The 21,182-nt window shown below is 33.3% G+C and overlaps 1 protein-coding gene across 1 annotated transcript in view; it reads right to left on the bottom strand.

Annotated features, from left to right (window-relative positions):
* Positions 1-21,182, bottom strand: part of LOC150105510 (zinc finger MYND domain-containing protein 11) — a 289,391-nt gene that overhangs the window by 17,207 nt on the left and 251,002 nt on the right. Inside the window, exon 9 of the mRNA XM_090394229.1 lies at positions 15,988-16,140. Within this exon, the coding sequence (XP_090250355.1) occupies positions 15,988-16,140 (153 nt within the window). The remainder of the gene's footprint in view (positions 1-15,987; positions 16,141-21,182) is intronic.

Genomic DNA, 21,182 nt, shown 5'->3' with positions numbered 1-21,182 from the left:
AGTGACCAATCAGCAAGGAGGTATAAAGAAAATTTTTCGGTTCTCAAATCTAATAACACCGAATACTTTCTTCGCAAGTTTGTATTGTAGGGTGAAAGTGCTTGTTTCGAAACCGTAGTGCCTTGATTTTTTAAAAGTAATAGGCCTACAGATTTACATTTTAATATGAATAAGAGACAAGGGACTTTGTTTAATTTTGGTGTTAAGAAATCTCTTATTGAAGGTGTTTGTGACGCAACAGATAGTGATTCATCCACCTCCAGCCTACAAAGTGATCTCCAGGATGTACAAAAGGAGGGGGGGGAACTACCAGCACACAGGAGAAAAAGTCTGCATTCACTTATAATAAGTGAATATATTGTAAATATATTATAAATACTTATAATAATATTATAAATTTTTGGTGATCAGAATGGGATATGTCAATGAAAATCAGCACAAATTAATTTAATAATGTTGACCTGAGGAAACTACAATATGCTACAAGATTTCATTAGTCCAGTGATAACTGATTTAAATGTAATTTTATATTTGTCAACATGCTGCAATATATACATAAGTGTACTAATATTCTTTATGATTATGCCATAATTAATTATTAATACATTACAAAATAACCAAGGTGTTCTGTGAAAAATTAAGGATTTGTGAAGTGTTCCATCGCAGGAAAAATCTGGAAATGCTGAATAAGACAATAATTGTTCAATGTTTCTACAGTCTAAATAAGTTAAATTTGAAATTTACTAAGGAATTTGAGTTATTTCATCATTATTGTATTTCCATTTTTTTTTCTTTTCTGCATTTACATAACAAGCTGAATAGCCCTACTGTTTTTTCATTGTTCATATAACCTAATGTTATCTTAAATTGAATTATCTTTTAATGTGTTAGAAGTATTATATTAATTTGTAATTTTGTATTTAATGTTTGTGATGGTGTGGAAGAGAAGGCCTGATGGCTTTAACTCCACAAGAATAAATAAATAAATAAAATTTTAAAAAAAATGTTGCAACAATCTAGAAATAGCCTCACATTTATGATCCTCACTTTAAGGGCCCCAGAACTTATTCGTTTAGAATTTAACCACTGAGCCAGAAGTGATACCAAGATTGAAGTAATGAAGAAGTCATATTTCCATATACAAGCAGTCAAAAGGTGTCACGCCTAAATTACTCTGGATTAGGAAAAGATGTTGAGCATTTTTCCCCCCGTTCCCACTTGGTTATTGCACATGAAATCAAAATTTCCTTTCAAATTAATCAGAATATAATGTTATATCTTACATACGGTCTTCTAAGGCACTACTAACTTGTACCAATTCACCCTAGATTGATCTCCTGTTTTGCTAACCTTTCTCATTCTGTTTAAGTGACCTGTTCACACAATTCTGAATGCCAGTAAAGTCAATTTTCTTTCTAATATCTTATGTTTTGCAAAATAATAAGCATCTATCAGATTACTTTTTTCTGTCCATCTGTAAACAAGTGAATGCTGGCTAGATGAACTTTACTCACATTTTGTGTTTCTGTAATCATTAAAAAATATGTCAGATCAATCAATTTTTTTGTTCTGTTTTAATTGGTCCACTTACAACAACTGCACTGCTCTACTTGGATGGAATCTAATAAAATTTGAGATTTAGGATACATAAAATTAAAGCATATAATACACTACTAAAAGATAATGCACTATATATACACTAAGATTAACAATAATCCAGATATTTTTGTTAGATAAAGACAACAGTCAATAATATCATTTTTGCCACATCATATTATTATTTTTAATATAAATTCCATACACAAGAAGGTGCAAATCATAATTAGTTTTGTCTAAATTCTGATGACTCCTTCAAAATTGCCAACATGCTGTGATGCTGGTGGCTACGCATATTATAAGTTGTTTTGTTCTTTTATTTTTTAATTCCTAACTTTTTAAATCCACTATTTGATTCATTATTTTCTTCTTTATTGGTGCACACATATCTGTTCTTCATCATCAACATTTCTCTAAATCACATTTTCTTTTTAACCAAGTCAGGCATTAAATACTGGGTCCATCCTACACTCAAAAAATATATATGCCAAGGTATGTCATTTTAATATATAAAATTTTTAAATTAAAACTTAATTTTACCCTTGGGCTGGAATACAAGGGCAGCTCCATAACCATAGAAGTTTTGGTACTTTCTGTTCAGTAAACTTCATATATTTGATCTACCACTCCTCTGTCTTTTTATTATGCCCTCTGGAAGGGCCTGGTTCAGCCAAATGCAGTAAACTTCTATAATCTAGTTATACAGACCCAGAATTAACGTATACACTTCAATTAAATCTCCTTTTCATCTCCTGTTAGAAAAGTTCATCAGATTACAACTAACCAACCAATTCTCAATGCTGTTGTGTTTAGGACTCAAGAAATTATGCAAAACAGTACTCACCAGACAAAAAAGTGACTTACTACTCCACCCCTTCCCCCCAAAAAAGAGTATTAACAATAGGTTTTGATTATAACATTCACTGTGCTAAATTTTGATGATATGCAGAACACTTATAACTTCTGCTACTTGCAGAACAAACACATGAAAGTTTGTCAAATTTGTTTAAACTGATCACTATCATAGTTATATATCTATCTATATATATATATATACACACACACACACAGGAATACCTCAATTATCAAAATTCTCGATTTATAATTTGATACCAAAATTCCAATTATTGCGGCCGCGAGATGTAGCCCGCTACATCTGTAACCAGTTCGAGTCACCACTCTCCAGGTATCGCTCTCTTGTAGTGCTTCGTTTTTATCCAACGGCACCAGCTCACCACTCACCAGTAACTGTCCGCCTTTGCCTGAAGTACATGTGGATATTTATTTCTCTTCTTATTTACCCCTACAATGAATGCTAAAAGAAACGAGGATGATATCAAGTCTACAGCTATCAAGAAGAAACGTAGAGTGATCAGCTTAGAAGATAAGTTGCATATGATAAATAAGTATGAAGCAGGCATAACCAAAGCAAAATTGCAAGAGAGTACGGTCTAAATGAATCAACTGTTCGCCATATTTTAGACCATGCTGCAAACTATAAGCAACTAGGACAAAGTGCATTGACCTCATCTGGGTCCCAAACTATGAGAAACAGAAGCCATCTTATGATCGAAATGGAAACACTATTGTCAGTGTGGATAGAAGATTGTAACCAAAAGAGAAATCCTCTTAGTCAAATGACTATAAAAACAAAAGCATTGAATTTGCTTGAAACTTTAAAAAGAAAACAATTCAGCATCAGTAGTGGAAGAAACTTTCTCTGCAAGTTCAGGGTGGTTTGATCGGTTCAAAAAGCGATCAAGCATTCATAGTGTTCGTGTACAAGGTGAAATTGCAAGTGCCGATGAAAAAGCAGTAGCCAGTTTTCCTGGTGAGTTGCAACAGATCATTGAAGAAGGAAATTATACAAATGATCAGAGATTTAATGCTGACGAAAGAGACTTATTATGGAAAAAAAATGCCCACTAAAACATTTTTAGCAAAAAATGAAAAATCACAGCCTGGCTACAAGGTTTCGAAGGAGCGTGTAACACTTTCACTATTTGGCAATGCTCCTGGAGATTACAAGATGAAGCCTCTCTTTATTTATTATTCACGAAATCCTTGCCTGCTTAGAAGTTTAGATAAAAATTTTCTACCTGTTCATTGGAGATTCAATAGAAAAGCTTGGATGACAAAAACTATTTTTGAGGATTGGTTTAAAAACTGTTTTTGTCCTGAAGCTGAAAGGTACTGCAGGTCATTAAATCTTGATTTTAAAATCTTGTTGATATTAGATAATGCACCTAGTCATCCAACAGCACTGAACGATTTGTGCAAAAATGCAAAAGTTATTTATTTACCACCTAATACCACTTCCATCATCCAGCCAATGGATTAAGGTGTTGTAATCACATCCTTTAAGGCATATTACCTAGGAAGAACTTTTTCACAAGCAATAGAAAAGACTACAGGAGATGAAGCTATGACTTTGACAGAATTCTGAAAGGCATTCAATATCAAAAATTGTATTGAGAATGTCAAGGAAGCATGGAGTGAAGTAACGTCTAGCAACCTGAGAGCAGTGTCGCAAAAGATTTTAAAGGATTTGAAAATGAAGTAACCCGTGTTATCAATGACATAACTAAGCTTGGCTTCGATCTAGGACTAAAAGAAATTGAAAAAGGTGATGTTCAGGACCTGCTTCAGTCACATGATAAGGAGCTGGATGATGAAGACCTAATTAACCTCGAGAGAGAATGTGCTTATGATGCTCATATTGATTATAATGACGAACAAATTGTCGTGGCACCGAAGGAATTTACCCTCAAAGAAATGGATGAAATGTTTAGAATTGCTGAAATTTTAAAGAAAAAAAAAAAATCTTGAATGACGATCCTAATCTTGAGCGATCAATGAAAGTTCGTCAGGAAATTGAAAATTCCATCCGTTGCTACCAAGTTTTATACGAAGAAAAAATTCCACCAGACAACTCTACACCAATTTTTATCCAAGAAAGAATAATTGTATGTACTGTATGTACTCCTTATATATAAATAAAGATTAAAGAATAATCTTGTTTTTCTAAATGAACCTTCATTTTTTACTTAACACGTTTAACACATTTCTTTTTTACTTCATATATAAAATTTAATTAATAGATTTGAAAAATCCTTGGCAATGATCACCCATTTTACATGCATTATTTATCCCGATTATCACAAATTCGATCATTGTGGTATTTTTCGTGGCAACAATAACCGCGACAATCGAGGTATTCCTGTATATATATATATTATTTTATTATTTCATTATGTGACTCCTGCCCATGAAAGATTGTAGACCTATAATACATAAATACAAGTGGGCTAAACATTTTATTCTCCTATGTATATAAATTTTATATTTTTTGGTATTTTTATTTATCTTTTACATAATCTGGAAAGCCTACACTAGAGAACAAACAAGACTTTTAAACCTACTTTAGGCCTCCAATAAGCAAGGCAGAGGGTCTCATACTGGGTGATGAAATTCATCTCCCACTAAAAGACAAACATCCATGCCTAGAGTGGGATTCAAAGACATAACCTGTTGGAGAGCAGATATTTTAACCATTTGGTCAACAGAACAGGCAAATTTTAAGAATTAACTTTACTTCCATCAGACAAGAATCATTAGAAAAAGAGTATAAATTCCTTGTGTAATGATTAGCGGTGTCTTTTCCTAGTTTTTACCTCTGAAAAAATGGATGGAGTGATGTTTATCTGGATTCCTTCTTGTTGCTTCTAATGCTTAAAATTAAGAATAAAATATTTTGGTTTAAGATTGCTGACTAATTTAAGTGAACATAAGCACACAGGTATAAATACAAGAAAAAAAATCAATTAAACATGAAAAACAGAGACCAACTATTAGACAAAACACTGTATGACACTGTACATGGTGAAAATGCAACTGAGCATATGTAATGTAGTTAACGTGACCTCGAATCACAAGCATGTATTATGGTCATGGTAAATTTTATGTTTTGATGCTGTCTCAAAAACTAAACTAAACTAAAACAAAACATCCATTAGTCCAAGAATTTATGGCTCCAAAATGCACAAAAAGGATATTCCATTACAGCCAATTGAAGAGCTGGAAGGGATTCTCTGACCTCAAACTTAACAAAATATCTATCAAATCTGATATCAGCACACATAGGAAATCATTGGTAAAAAATAATTTACATTTTATTGAAAAAGTAAAGGATATAATATAGAACCTTCAGACATCTTAGCTAGTTTAGATGTAGTCAGTCTCTTCATCAATGTACCCAGAAATGACACAGTGGATCTACTTGTAAATCTTTTCCCACTGGATACTGTAAGACTATTCAAACATTGTATGGAAAACACTTTTTTCGTATTTCAAAACAAATATGGGAACAAAAGAAGGACTCTCAATAGTCCCCCCCCCCCCATCTTCAACCTTAGCCAAACCTGTTTATGAAAAATTTCAAAACTAATGCATTAAAAAACTATCAGAATAAACCAAAAATTTGGTTATGTTACATTGACGATATTTTCATCATTAGGTCGGGAATGGTGGATGAGCTGATTGCTTTCAAAGATTATCTGAACAACTTGCATTCCAATGTAAAATTCACTCTTGAACTAGAACAACACAAAAAATCACCATTTCTTGATATCTTTGTCAAAGTGAATGATGACAAAAAAAGGTTATCCTTTTCTGAATTCAGTAAACCTACCAACAACAGGAAGATTTTTAAATGCTGCTTCACATTATCATCCATTACAAAATATAGGCATAATTAAAACTTTACAAGATAGGGCATACAATATATCAAGCATGTCAACAAGTAAAAGGAATGAAGAACTGCACTACCTCAGACAGAACCTCATACCTGATGGTTTTGAACCCAAGACGATCAGAAAAATTCTTAATACATCTCATGCAACTCCCTTACTTAAACAACATTTCAAGAATGCAATCATGTTGCCTTAGATCAAGAATGTCACAGACAAAGTGGCTGCATTGCTCTGCAAGCACAATGTAAAAGTGGCTTTTTTACCTTTACAAAAAATATCAAGATTCCTACATCCACCAAAACCTCCACATCACCCCGTGAAAAAAATCAGGCATCTATGACATTCGTTGCTCTCGTGGTATTTGTTATGTAAGCCAGACAGAAAAGTCGAGAGAGATCTGAATGTCTGAACACATAAAAGACACAGAAAAAAGAAGAGAGCATAAATCAGGCCTGGCATTCCACACAACCATTACTGGCCATTAAGTACTTGGGCAATAAACAAAAATGCCATATATTGATTGTAACTGTTTCACAAGAAAATTTAAAGAAGCCTTGCAAATGCTTAGGATTCCTATACAATGCAATAAAAATAAAGGCTTAATTTTACATGAAGTATGGTCTACTTTCATCAAAAATTAAACTGCCACAGACCTAGGATATAACATGCGTGATACCACAGAATGTGATAGCAACAACTAGCAACGTTCTGACATGAATACATGTAATGAAGTTATCAAAAACATCTAATATGTGTAATTAATTGTTAATAAGCTTTTGTTATGTAAAACTTTTAGGAACCAGTACCCCTGATGATGTAAGTCATACAACTTACAAAACTTGTTGGATTTTAATTGCTTATTTTTATTAAACACTTGAAAACTACCCACAGACCCACTAAACTAGTTACTGCCAGTGGTGAGTAGTTGCAGACTTAGACAAAGTTAAAATATTTATTATTATTATTATTGAACATTTTGTCTAGTCTGCAGTTACTCACTATTAACAACATCTACTCATCATGGAAGAATGTGGGAGTGAAAGATTATTTGTTAAGTCCTGATCACGATACAATCCCATTAGATGATTAGTCAATCTTTTCTGAATTCCCTCAATAGTAAAAATCTTGGGGAGTAAAGCTCTGGAAACCAGAATTCAGTACTGGCATGAATTACAACTTCTATAATAATATCATTATTTTCATTCTCCTATAAATGAAGAAGCTTTTTTTTTTTTAATCCTTCAATCTCTGCTGAGACTTAACTTAGTTGCCTTACCAATTATTCCTGAACTTAAATTCCCTATCAACCAAAGAATACAACCTTTGTATGCATTAACTTTTTCTAAAGTATGTCCATTCAACTTTTGTCCAACTAATATTATCTTCTTACCAAATTGGATATACTTGTATTTGCTTACATTAAATCACTTCTTTATCCAAACAAACTACCCTGCCCAACTTGACATCATCAGCAAAGCGAGAAATTTTAATATTAATATTTGAACTGTGCTATGGCATTCAGTGGAGGCATTTTACGAGTTATTAGAGAAAGCAGCTGACATAAAAAAAAGCTGTCATTGTTGTAGATTTAAACAGCAGAATAGGAAATGAATCCTAGACATACAGAAATGTTTTGGAAAAATTTAGAGAAAATGGCAAAGTTAATGATAATAGTAAGTAGTGGCTAGATTTCTGTTCAGAAGATGGATTAGTCATCACTAACACCGAGGTCCATATAGTTTGTGCATATAGATATGCACAAATTCACAAAGAGAGAGAAGACAATAGAAATAAGAAAAGTCTTATCGGATATGTTACTGCAGTCAACAGTATCTTCACGCTTTATGATACAAGATTATATACAGGAGATTTGAAATATCTGCAACAATACTGAATGCATGTTTAAATGAAATAATAATAAAATAAAATATAAAAAAAACATTAATGTATTAAACTATCATCTAATGCGCATAATATTTACATGTTAATTCACAGTCATCCAGCCCAGAAGTGAGGTATCACAAAAATAAATCAAGAACAAGAGCATGCACAATATCATGACAACAACAAACAGCAACTAGAAATGGCTTACGTAGGGGAAGTACTCCTTAGGAATGGCTTATACATTAAAACCATTAACAGCATTTTGCTAAGCCGTTACATGAGCCAGCACATACAAGAGAATGTGGACCACAGAAGCACAATTTCTTTACCTTATCACCGACGAGGCAGCTGATGTTCTCATAGACATACAACATAAAAGTTGCCTTCGCTCCAATGACAAATGTATCCATGATGCTCTAAGACCACCAAAACAACTTGTTCACCATTTAAGAGACCAGGAGTATGCAAAATTTTCTGTGCATGTGACATCCACTATGTCAGAGAAATGAGATGATCAAGAGAGAGATTCGAATGAAAGAACATATTAAGGATGTAGAAAAATAACAGATGCATAAATCTGACCTAGCCTTATTATACTACCAGTGAAATCATCAGGTATATTGGAAGCTAACAAGAATGCCATATATCGAATTTAATGGCTGTGTGTAAAAAAAAAAGTGAAATGACACATTGTTCAGCTGACTGCAATAGAAATCAAGGTCTTATTTAAAAAAAAAAACTCTGTTCAGCATACTTAAAGACAAACTATGAACTAGGTTATGACATTACTCAACACAGCTGAACAAATGGGCCATATGCTTGATATCTCAACATGTTCACCTTCAATTTTAAGTATGGCAATTAAGTTAGAAATTTGTTAATACAAGTTTGTTTTTCCAATTTATCATTTATTCCTGATGATGTATGCCACAGAACATTGGAAAATGGTTGAATAAACAGTTTTTTTTATTGTCTTTTCTTTTTGTGGTTCATACCATATATAATGAATACTTCTATGACTAGGCGATAACTACTGATTCTGAAGATAATCTTCAAAAAACTATTCTAAACCCTTTAAAGATTTTGGAATGATAATTTCAAGTGAAAAACATGAAAATGGTATGAAAAAATCCATGCTATTAAAATGTCACAATCCAACTTCTAGTTGGATAATACAAAATTTTGGAAGTTACCATTATTTTATATACTTAGGATTCCAGATTCCATACAAAGATGAAATCAAATCAAACGAACTGAAAGTTTATAATGCAGTAGCTTCATGAACATTCCAGTATGGAAGTGGAAATTGGATAATAAAACAAAAAGATAAAGATTAATGGCAGTTGAAATAATATTTATGAGAAAAACAGCAAAATATAACTTTCCTTCATGGTTACACAGTGATCAGAATTCATCATAAAAATTATGGAAGCAACTACTGTGTTAGAGAAAAACTTCAGTTTAATAAAAAAACAAACTAATCACTTGACATTTCAACCTTCACATTAAGGTCATCATCTGGAGTATACATATATATACAAAGAAACAAGCTGCAATCTACATGGTACTAAAGTTACATTGATTTTGTCAGCCGTTAAAGCTATTAGACTGATCTCTGGTGAAAAAAAAAAAAAAAAACCCTTACTGCATCAATGCTAGAGTCCTGTTGTTATTGTTATCTATTTGGTTACAAAAATAAATTAAGCTAGAGAGCAACATGTTCACACAAAGTTACTCATACAAGTATACATATAAATTAAAATGAAACAGTATAAATGGTGGCCAATAAAAGCCAAAATAATTGTTGAGTCCTAAAGTCAGGATTTGCTGGAAAACTAAGTGGACTGAACGTGAGACATCCAAATTCTTGGGATTTTTATGCCACCATTATTGTCAAGATTAGGATAGGTTAATCAAAATTCAATGAGATCTGATGAAAAGGAGGAAGCTGGAGAAACAAAGACAAAGGGACTGCAGAATATAAGAAATTACATATAAAAGTCAGAAAAAGCATCAGGCAGGATAAGGACAAACATTATGCTAAGAAATGTAGAGACAGAGTTCCAGATGAGGAGCCACAATTACAAAAAGATGTTTGGGCTAGCTTGTAATCTTCTACACAAGCCCAAAATGAATATTATCAAGAATAAGAATAGAGCACTACTATCAAATGAAGAGGAGATCAAAAACAGATGGAGCGAGTACTATGGAGGTACAGCCAGAGTGAATGAGGAAAAATTTTGAAGCAACCCCTTCTCAGAGGAATTTCGAGATGGAACCACCTCCATCTTAGGCATGAGGCTGAAAGAGAAGTTGGCTTAATAAGGCCCCAGATGATGGAGAAATAAGAGTTTCATTGATTATAAGGATATGGGAGACAAGAGAATGGCCTACAGAATGGAAGAAGTGAGTATTCATATTACTGCATAATAAGTGGAATATGAAGGACTGCAAGAATTATAAAACTATTAGTTTAATCTCTCAGGCAAGCAAGAAAGTCTAGAAATGGGACTGAGGAATAGGTGTTAGTTATTTTTGAATTTTATGGCACAAAGACCATACTGTGCCATGACACAGGTCACAGCAGTATATATGATAAATCGTTAGTAGGACAATCACAAACAACCATGCCCCTGGCGGGATTTGAATCAACAGCCTCTTGACTGGAGAGCGGATATGTTAACCACTCAGCCAACCAAGTTGAGTGGTTAGCATATCCTTTTTTTAGTAATGTGCTTCATGAACTACTCAAAAGCATCTGAGTGTGGGAGGTATGAAAACAACGGGTTTTCCCCAAGACCAGTTATCAGGTTGACAGCTAATATGCTCATGCTCACTGAACAAGAAGCCACAGTAAGAACAGGTGTTGGATTAACTGGCTTCAGGTAGGCTAGGGAGTTAGGCAAAAATTCCTACTTTCTCCTAACTTGTTCAGTATCTGTACCATGAACATAATGCATGTAGCACTGAATGAGCTGAAAACAGGAATGAGGATAGGTGGCACACAGATCAGCAATCTGAGATATGTTGATGCTACAGTTCTCTGTAATGACAAACAATAACTAGTACAAATCCTTGATAGAGTCATGAGAACAGCAAAGAACAAAGGACTTAAACTCTTCTCCAGAAAGAGAGATTATGGTTCTTGAAGAAAATACAAATGGGGTAAGACTCTGAAAAACAAATATACATTAATGAAGAAATAATTGAAGCAGCCAGCAAATTTTGTACTTGGGATTCATTAATTATAATAATGTGAAGCACTGTTCAAAAGACATTAGAAGACGATTAGGAATGACTAAGACAATAGTCATAGACTTATTTAAACACATTTTGAAAAATTATGGAGACAACTATCATGTTAGAGAAAAACTTTAGTTTAATATAAACCAAAATCAACATCGACGTTTCGACCTTCATATCAAGGTCATCATCTGGACCATACACAATATATACAGAGAAACAAGCTGCACTACAATCTACATGGTTTGCTAAAGTTACTGACCAACCGTTACTACAATTATTGGACTGACCTCTGGCGAAAAAAAAAAAAAAAAAAAAAAAGGCTGGAGAGCAACATGCTTATACATATACTAGCCCCCCCCCCCCCCCCCTCTCGAAGCTTCTGAAAAAATTGTTGATACATGTAAGGCATTAAGGCTTGTGAAATCTACAGTTCAAACAATTCGCACTAACAAAGAAAAATTAATGCACATTCGCAGTCAGTTGCACTTTTAAGTGTTTCAAAATTAACATGCCAAAGAAGTAGCAATATGGAAAGAATGGAAAAATTATTAAACACATAGATTGAAGACAACAATCAACGGAGGATGCCAATGAGCCAAATGAATATCCAGGAAAAGGCGAAAAGTATTTTTGAAAATTTGAAGAGTGAAGATACTAGTGAAGGTTCGGCAGATAAAACTTTTCTAGGAAGTCGGGGTTGGTTTGAAAAATTTAAAAATCGCCATAATTTGCATAATATTAAAATGAAAGGTGAAGCAGCTAGTGCCAATGCCGATGAAGCTCTTGCGTATCCAAACATTTTGAAATCAATTATTGAAAGAGGTGGATATGTTCCTCAACAAGTTTTTAATGTGGACGAAACAGCACTTTATTGGAAACAAATGCCTGAAAGAACTTATATTTCAAAGAACAAAAGGGCCACATCTGGATATAAGGTGTACAAAGAGCGATTAACTTTGTTCCTTGGTGCGAATGCCGCAGGGGATTTTAAGCTGAAACTGCTTTTGGTATATGCTTCTGAAAATCCAAAAGCTTTAAAAGGATTGAACAAGAAACAATTGCCTGTCATTTGGAGGTCCAACAAAAAAGCTTGGATGACCAAAATACTCTTTGAAGATTGGTTCCAAAATAATTTTTGCCCTGATGTCAAAAAATACTTGCAGGAGAAAAATTTAAGTAACAAATTCTTGCTCCTATTGGATAATGTTCCAGGGCATCCAGTTAACTTATCTGAATTATCCGAAGATGTGGAGATTGAATATCTACCTAAAAAAACAACAGCCCTAATCCAGCCAATGGATCAGGGTGCAATACTACTTTTAAGGCATATTATTTACGAAGAACCTTTCGAAAACTTATAAATGAAACCGATGGTGAATCGTCAATTAAAGAGTTCTGGAAAAAATTCAACATCAAAGATGCTGTGGACAACATTAGCAAATCATGGAATGAGTTGAAATCAACCACAATGAACCATGTGTGGAAAAAAATTTGGCCAGAATGCATTACAAGTAATGATTCTGAATTTGAACCCCTTTCTGAAATTAGACAAAATATATTGAACCTAGCAAAATGAACTTGGTTTTGAGGATGTGGAAGAAAGTAGAGAACCACTTTCTAACGAAGAATTAATACAGTTAGAAACAAACCGTACATTTGATGAGGAACAACAAGAGCCAGTTGTTTGCTGACAATTAACCTCAAAGGATTTATCGAATGCGCTTACTAATTTCGAACAAGGAATAAACATCCTACTTCAGAATGATCCTAATGAAGAATGCAGCACCCAAGTTTTTCGCAGCATTAACACAGTTATTAACTGCTACAAAGAATTGCAAAAAGAAAAGGGACTCAATACAACAAAGGTTGGACAAATTTTTTAAACCAGGTCCTCAGACAACAACAGATGGTGACACTAACAAAGTGATGTCATGCAATTCTTCATCAGACTGATTCGAAAATTAAAAAAAAAACTGTTCATTTGTTATTTGTGTTTTTTTTTCATTTTATTTTATTAGTATTATAGAATTATATTTTTGTTTTTATTAATAACTAATGTAAACGATATTTTAAATGAAATAAAAAATGCATTTTCAACCAGAAACCCAATGATTTTCTATTTTTTTATAAAATTGGAATGGATCTTACCGAATTTATACAGCTTTATATGGAAATAAATGACTTGTTATACAGCATTTTGCTTTGCGGCCGACTTTCCATGAACGTATCTCAGCCGTATAGCGAGGTATGAGTGTATATAGAATATATATATATATATATATTAAAAAAAAAAATGTGATTATACATAGAAATTTCAACCAATTGATATGAAATAGTTTCCAATAAAAGCTGAAAATTGCTTCAAGTCCTAAAGTATGCTAGATACTAAGTAGGCTGAATATGTGCCATCCAAATTCTTGGAATTTTTATGCCACCATTATTGTTCAGATTAGGATGGTTAATCTCAACAATAATGGTGGCATAAAAATTCCAAGAATTTGGATGGCACATATTCAGCCTACTTAGTATCTAGCATACTTTAGGACTCAAAGCAATTTTCAGCTTTTACTGGAAACTATTCCATATCAATTGGTTGAAATTTTTATGTATAATCGCACTTTTTTTTTAATATATATATATAAACATGTTGCTCTCCAGCCCAATTTAGTCGTGTAATCTAATAGATAATAATAATAATAGGACTCTAGCTTTGATGTAGTAAAGTTTTTTTTTTTTTCCACCAGAGGTCAGGCCAATAATTGTAGTAATGGTTGTTCAGTAACTTTAGCAAACCATGTAGAATGTAGTGCAGCTTGTATCTCTGTATATATTGTGTATGCTCCAGATGATGATCTTGATATGAAGGTCGAAATTTCAAGTGTTGATTTTGGTTTATATTAAACTAAAGTTTCACTCTAATACGGTAGTTGTCTCCATAATTTTTCAAAATGTATTCTGATCACCGTGTAAGCATGAAAGAAAGGAGACTTATTTAAGGCCCAAAGAGACAGATCTTTCACATTTCAGGAACAAATCTGAGGATTCTAGAGAAATTGTTTTTTTTTTTTTCAGTTACTTATGGGTGTGAAACTTAGAACCTAAAGAACAGCTGATTTTGAGTTGTGGTGTTATACAGACATATAGAAAGAGCTGAAGGAGGAGGACTTCTTAAAACTGTAATAGAGTGTAAACTTCGTCGAAAAAGGGAAACTGGTAAACACACAATGGGATGGATGAATAGTATGTTTGGAGGGAATAGTATTCAGAAAGTTGAAGTCTCAAGAAAAGTCTAAAACAGGACCACATGGTGAGAATTTGTGTTGTAAACCACTGGGGTGTTGCCTATACACCATTTGCCAATGTACTTTGAAATTATGAATTATGATTCAAGCCACTCCCCCTATTCATTTCCTTAAGACTTCTCATAACTCTCATATCTGTGGTCTGAAGTCTTTGATGAACTGTTTTATTTCTAACACAGATCTCAGATACATGAGTTACAATTGCTTTGAAAGTTTAACGTATTTTAAGTTTAAAGTATTTTAACAGCACATTAGAACTAATTTCATTATATAGATTCTAATAAAATTTTGCTATCTCATGCAAATTTTCTAAAAAAAAAAAAAAATAAATAAAAAAAAAAGCAGACAGTAAAGGAAAAACCTACAATCACTTACTTTGAAATGGAAAATCAATTTTGATGCAATACATTTATCATATAGACACTTTACCAATTCTAAAAAAAAAAAAATTAATAATGCAGAAAATCTGCAAATACTAAGAAGTGAACTGGGAAAGGTGAACAATGTTATTCAAATTATCAAAATCATGTGAAAAAGTTTGAATATGCAACACAACATAATGTAAACATATGATTCTCAACTAGCTATTATTAAAGAGCAAATGATTATCATGCTGTCTTAAGTGAGTGATGAATCAGTATTTTCATAGCATCAAAGTGATGATGATGTAATATTACAAGTTCTACAAGAGCCCTGAACACAAATTGAGTCAAACTGCTGAAGGAAACAATGCAGGTTAGTTTGATGAAACAATGTAACAAAGCAATACTATTTTCATGGATGAACTGTTATTGAAAGAGTAGAAGTAACAACAATGGAGGACAGCAAATTAACAAATCGCAATACAGTTCTCTTTTCAGTTCTTTAAGAACTGAAAAGTTTCAGTTCTTAAATAACCAAAAGTATAATTATCATGGAATCACATTACAAATTTGGTCACTTGAAGTTGTAGTAAGCAAAAATACTGACAGAATACAAACTTTCAAATTGAGCAGCACCATCTTTCTTTTAAGTTTGATGGCTACTTTGAAATAAAGTCTGATGTTCCTTCTTATAGTAGTTTCTGCTAATATTCAGCTAATGACAAAGTAAACTGGAAAGAAATTGAAGCTAAATTACTAATTTAATTAACAGACAGGAAAATACTGTTTGACAAACATTAAATTTTACAGCTCTCCAAATCAAATCTTACGCTGAAATTCTGATACCTTTTCAGCAAGTTCCCTGAGAGCTTGGGCCTTATCTTCTTTATGCTCTGTTTCCAATCGCTCTCGAAATTCACGGAATAACTTGCCATATTTAACATTGCAGTCACAGGTAGGTGTAGATTCACCATTTACTTCCTTTCCTGAAGTGGATAGCTATAAAAACACGAAAATTATATTCAGAAATTTATATGCAGCATTCAAACAGTTAGATGCAAACATAGAAATAGCATAAATATTCATAAACCATAAATTAAATTTTATTTCCATACAAACATCACTTTAAAAAAAATCAATGAAAACAGATGTCACATATTTATCAATTTTTGCCCAAAACTGTTTCATGTTCATGCCTGATTCCATAATGCTCACCATTAAAAACACAGAATTTTTATGGTCGAGATTTAATTTATTTTACCATTTTAAAATATAAGTTTTACAGTAAGAATATCAACAAAATGTTTTTTATAAATAATTAACCAAATACAAGCAGAACAATAAAAGAACACATAATAAATAATAAAAAACAGTAAAACAAAAGGCCACAGAAAAGTAAATTAAATATTTACTTTTCTGTGGCTTTTTTAATACAAAATCAGCAATACATTCTTATAAATCTAAATTTTGTGCAATTTCATTCTCAACTGAAATATTTTTTTTTTTTTTGTTTGGCCAATATTGACCTTAAAATCTGTTCAAGTAGTAGGGGAAGATGTTGAGATGTGCGTGTAATGGAGTGAAATAGAGTGCCCTCCTGCAAAATGTCATGTAATAATAATAATAAAATGAATTTTCATTAAGTTAAGTTTTGAAAACTGCATAATAATTCATAAGTTCTATTTACTAAATGAATAAATATCTTGATACAAACTATTTCATTTGTATTGTTGATTTTATTGAATTATATTATTCTTTTGTTATTGATACTTTCACTTGCAATATAGCAGAGATGATAGTATCACATATAAATAAACACCGCATTATGTAACTTTATGTCGGCTGTGCCCTTGTAAAATTTTCTTTTTCTATTATCAATATTTTAATTTGCTATTATCAAGTGTGCCTTTTATTCCTTTTATACATGAACTTTAGGCTTAACTTATTTCTTCTGCTTTACTCAAATGAAACTATAATCTGCTTAATATAGACCTCACTATTAATCCTTTATAAATCTTCTTTATGTCCGCACTGCTAGTGAATGACCTTTGTTATTAGTCTATCCACGATAAACAGGTTACCAACTCTCAAACTATGCAATTTAGAAAAATTTATTTGTTTAATGACTGAGGCATTCTAAACTGTATATACAGCTTGAGAATTTGAGTATGGAACATATGCAAGATCAAATTTAACATACATAATCCTTTATAGCTAGTTGTGACAATTCTTAATTAAACAGACTCGCTAATTTTTTTGGAGACAGTGCACTGGCAAATAGATCAGGCAAGATAGTCACACAAACAAAACATTTTATTTTAACCTAGTAAAATAGTACAATGCACAAATAGGAGACATTAACTCTCTAAGGCATAATACAACACAGTAGGCAAAATATGTGACTGAACGTCATGCACACAACACTTAGTTAACCCTGTCACAATGCTTAGATATCTAAAGACATGTAGGCGCTTCTTATGTTATACTTAGCTAAACTTTGTTCACCTACACATAAAGGTTAACATTTGTTTTTCCTTCTCATTGCCACAACTTATTAACTAACTAAATACTAACAACTACCTGTAAGCACGCAAACAATTCTCAAGTGCAAGCTTTTAAGACATTAACTAAGTAGTGCGTACTTACATTTACTTTTACAAACACAGCCCAATCAATTTGAACAAACTTCGGCTAATTTAGCTTAATGTTTGGTCTTCTTCCTGGGTACCGGCTGCTGCCTGGACGATCCTGCGGTTTTGCTGTAGAAGTTTTCCGGGAAAGCTCAGATTGATTTTCTGTCGGGAAATTTTGAGTTCTAGAATGGAACTTGAAGTCACCGCAATTTCTAATGGGTAACCACACTCTTGTAGCATGTCCACAGGAAACTCATAGAAAATTATGCCCCCCCCCCCCCCCCAGCACCTAGGGCCATGTAACTGGAATTAAAACCAGGAGAGCCTCAAGTCCTTTTATATTCTTCCTTTGTTCTTCTGGCGTAGTTTCCAGGATTACCCGCGAGCACGATGACATCACTTCAGCTCCCTCAGTTTTTGTGTGCATACTTCTATATTTGCATGACGTTGCGAATGTTTGTTCTTACTTTGTCACCGGTACAATAAGGATTAATCCCTTACTTTCCATTTTACATATACTTCAATATACATTAAATTATGCATTTTAACATTAGAGGTATAACATTCATTTTAATATGTTATAATTTCTATATGTTCAGAAACCTCTGTAAAATCGATCTCGGAAATTTAATAAAAAAATTCATCGCAAGAGATTTTACAATTACTCATTGATTACATGCACAATAAGTTTTTATTGACTGCAAACAAATAAATAAATATCCAAATGTTCATGAGTGCCTATACTATAATAATTGTTTTATTAAACCAATCTGAAAGTTCATCATCAAATTCCTGACATGTACCCTCAAGGGAGGGTGTACAGGATATGATAGTACTACATGAAAAATTTACATCATTACTAACTTCCTATCTACAATTTTATTCCAAATCAGTCTGTTACTTGTCAAGACTCCAACATTATCAAATCTTATATTTCTATTGTCTAAGGCACTTTGTACCGTATCAATCCACCTATATCTTAGTCTTCCTCTGGGTTATTTTCCTGCCAACCTGGCAGAGAACACTTGTTTTGCTAATCTTTCCTGGCCCATTCTGTTTAAGTGACTACCACCTGAGATTAGCTCTGCTAACGCATTCCTGGATGCTGACAATGTCAAGTTCTTTCCTAATATCCTCTTTTTTAATATGATATTGCCATCGATGCCATCTGTTCGCGCCTCTAATCTTTCTCAGGACTCTCATATCTGCGGTCTTCTCTAGTCTTTGGTCAAGTGTTTTACTTCTGACCGAGCTCTCAGATCCACAAGTTAAAACTGGTTTGAACACTGTCTTGTATACAGCTAATTTAGTTCCGACTAATTTCTCTCTTATTCCATGATAACTAATAATTAAGGAATTGACAGTGTACACTAGAAATATAAATTAAATAAACTTTAATATATACTTTCCGATATTTCAGCAAACATCACGTTGCCATCTTCTTGGGAACTTAATACAAAGACAAGTGCACACAAGTACTACATAACAGCAAATGAGAACCGAAGCTAGGAAGCTAACGTTTCCCTCAAGTCCTGATTGTGCCCCCTGGCGGGCTATATTGGTAGTTCTTGGCTTTTGGGCTGAAGTTCTTCTGATAAATGTTTCCCAAATTTGGGGTAGTCTCATGCCAAATTTGTTGAGGTTTGGCATGTTCCTAAGGACTGAGGCTGATTCCATGAATAGTCTTTCATATTTGAACTTGCTGCGGTGTATTACTGTGGCTTTCTTCCATCTTATTCTGTGGCAAGTATCCAGAGCGTGGTCTGCAAGCCCAGAGTGGCTGTACTGATGAAATCGGATGCAATCCTTGTGTTCTGAGATTCTGATATTTGCTGTCCTGCCTGTTTGGCCAAATTCCATCTCTTATTCCATATGAATTTATTCAATTGCCTTCCTACCATACCAGCTTTGTTGATTCTGTTGTCTATTTCCATATTTAATTTACCATCTTCGCTAAAAATCATGCCTAAGTAGCTGAAATGTTTTACTTGTTCCACGGGTTCTCCGCTCACAATGCAGTTGGCATTTTGAACGATTCTGCCTATTTTCATTGTCTTTTTATTGCTGACCTTCACACTATATCTATTACAACAGTTATTCAATTTAGTCAGGGAATCTTGCAGACTTGTAGTGGATTTATTTAGAAGTATAACATCATCCGCATAAAGCAAAGAGCTGACATTAACATCTCCAATTCTGATATCATGTTTAATATCACTTTCCTTCATAATGTGATTCATATAGATAATGAATAACAGAGGAGATAATGTTAAATCTTGTCTCACACCAGATTTAACATTAAACCATCTTCCTGTACTTCCTTCAATTCTAACTGCTGACTTACAACTCAAACAAAGACTAAGTATTGCTTGATATAATGCCCCATTAACACTATATAACTGTAGTGTATTGAATAGCTTCTCTCTTGACACCTTGTCATATGCCTTTTCCACACTGACAAAACTTAAATACAGATCTTTGTTATATTCCCATGCTTTCTAAACTATTTGTCATAAAGTGAAGATTTGTTCCTGACAGCCACTATTTGGTCTGAATCCAGTTTGTTCTTCACCAAGCTTTTCTTCCACAATTCTTCTCAACTGTTTCTCAAATATGCTTGCATAAATCTTGCCAGGAACACTCAGTAGGGAAATACCTCTGTAATTCTCACATTCAGTTTTATTTCCCTTTTTATATATGGGTACTATATGAGCTCTACTCCAATCATCGAGAATTCGTCCCTCTGTCCAGGCTTTCTGAACTATGCAGTGCAGCGACTGTAAGACTCTTATACTACCATACTTCAGCATTTCTGGTCGAATACCATCTACTCCTGCTGCCTTTCCACATTTCAAGCCTTTCATGGCTTTTTTCTACTTCAAGTATGGATATGTATTCCTGACTATGCCTGTTGAGTGTGTTTTTACCACTGTCCTATCACTGCTTGTTTCATTTAGCAATTTTTCGAAGTAATTACTCCATACTTCAAGGATATCTTTTTCTCCTGTTTTCATGTCACCTTTATCATCTCTAACTCCATTTACAGCACTCTTTCCTCCATTTCTAAGTTTCTTCAACAACTTCCAGAATATTTTATCACCTTCTTGATATTTATTTTCTATGTTCTTGCCGAAGTCCTCCCATGACTTTTGTTTGGCTAGTTTTACAAAGTGTTTAGCTTTCTTACATTTGTCTCTTTATTCTCTAAGAGCACTAGCTGACTTATCTGCCAGGAACTTTTGATATGCTTTCTTCTTTTCCTTCACTGCCTCTTTAACTTCCTGTGTCCACCATGGAGTCCTGATTTTTCTATCCTTGCAGACAACCTCACCACATGCCTCTCTGGCTGAATCAACCAGGGTTTTCTTCAGGGCTTGCCACTGAATCTCCAAGGTTTGGTTTCTGTTC

This window comes from Typopeltis vanoorti, chromosome 6 (assembly GCF_054136105.1).
Source record: "Typopeltis vanoorti isolate ZY-2024b chromosome 6, IOZ_Tvanoo_1.0, whole genome shotgun sequence".
Taxonomy (NCBI): domain Eukaryota; kingdom Metazoa; phylum Arthropoda; class Arachnida; order Uropygi; family Thelyphonidae; genus Typopeltis; species Typopeltis vanoorti.
Note: the sequence above shows the minus strand (reverse complement) of the source record. Positions and strands in the feature narration are given on the sequence as shown.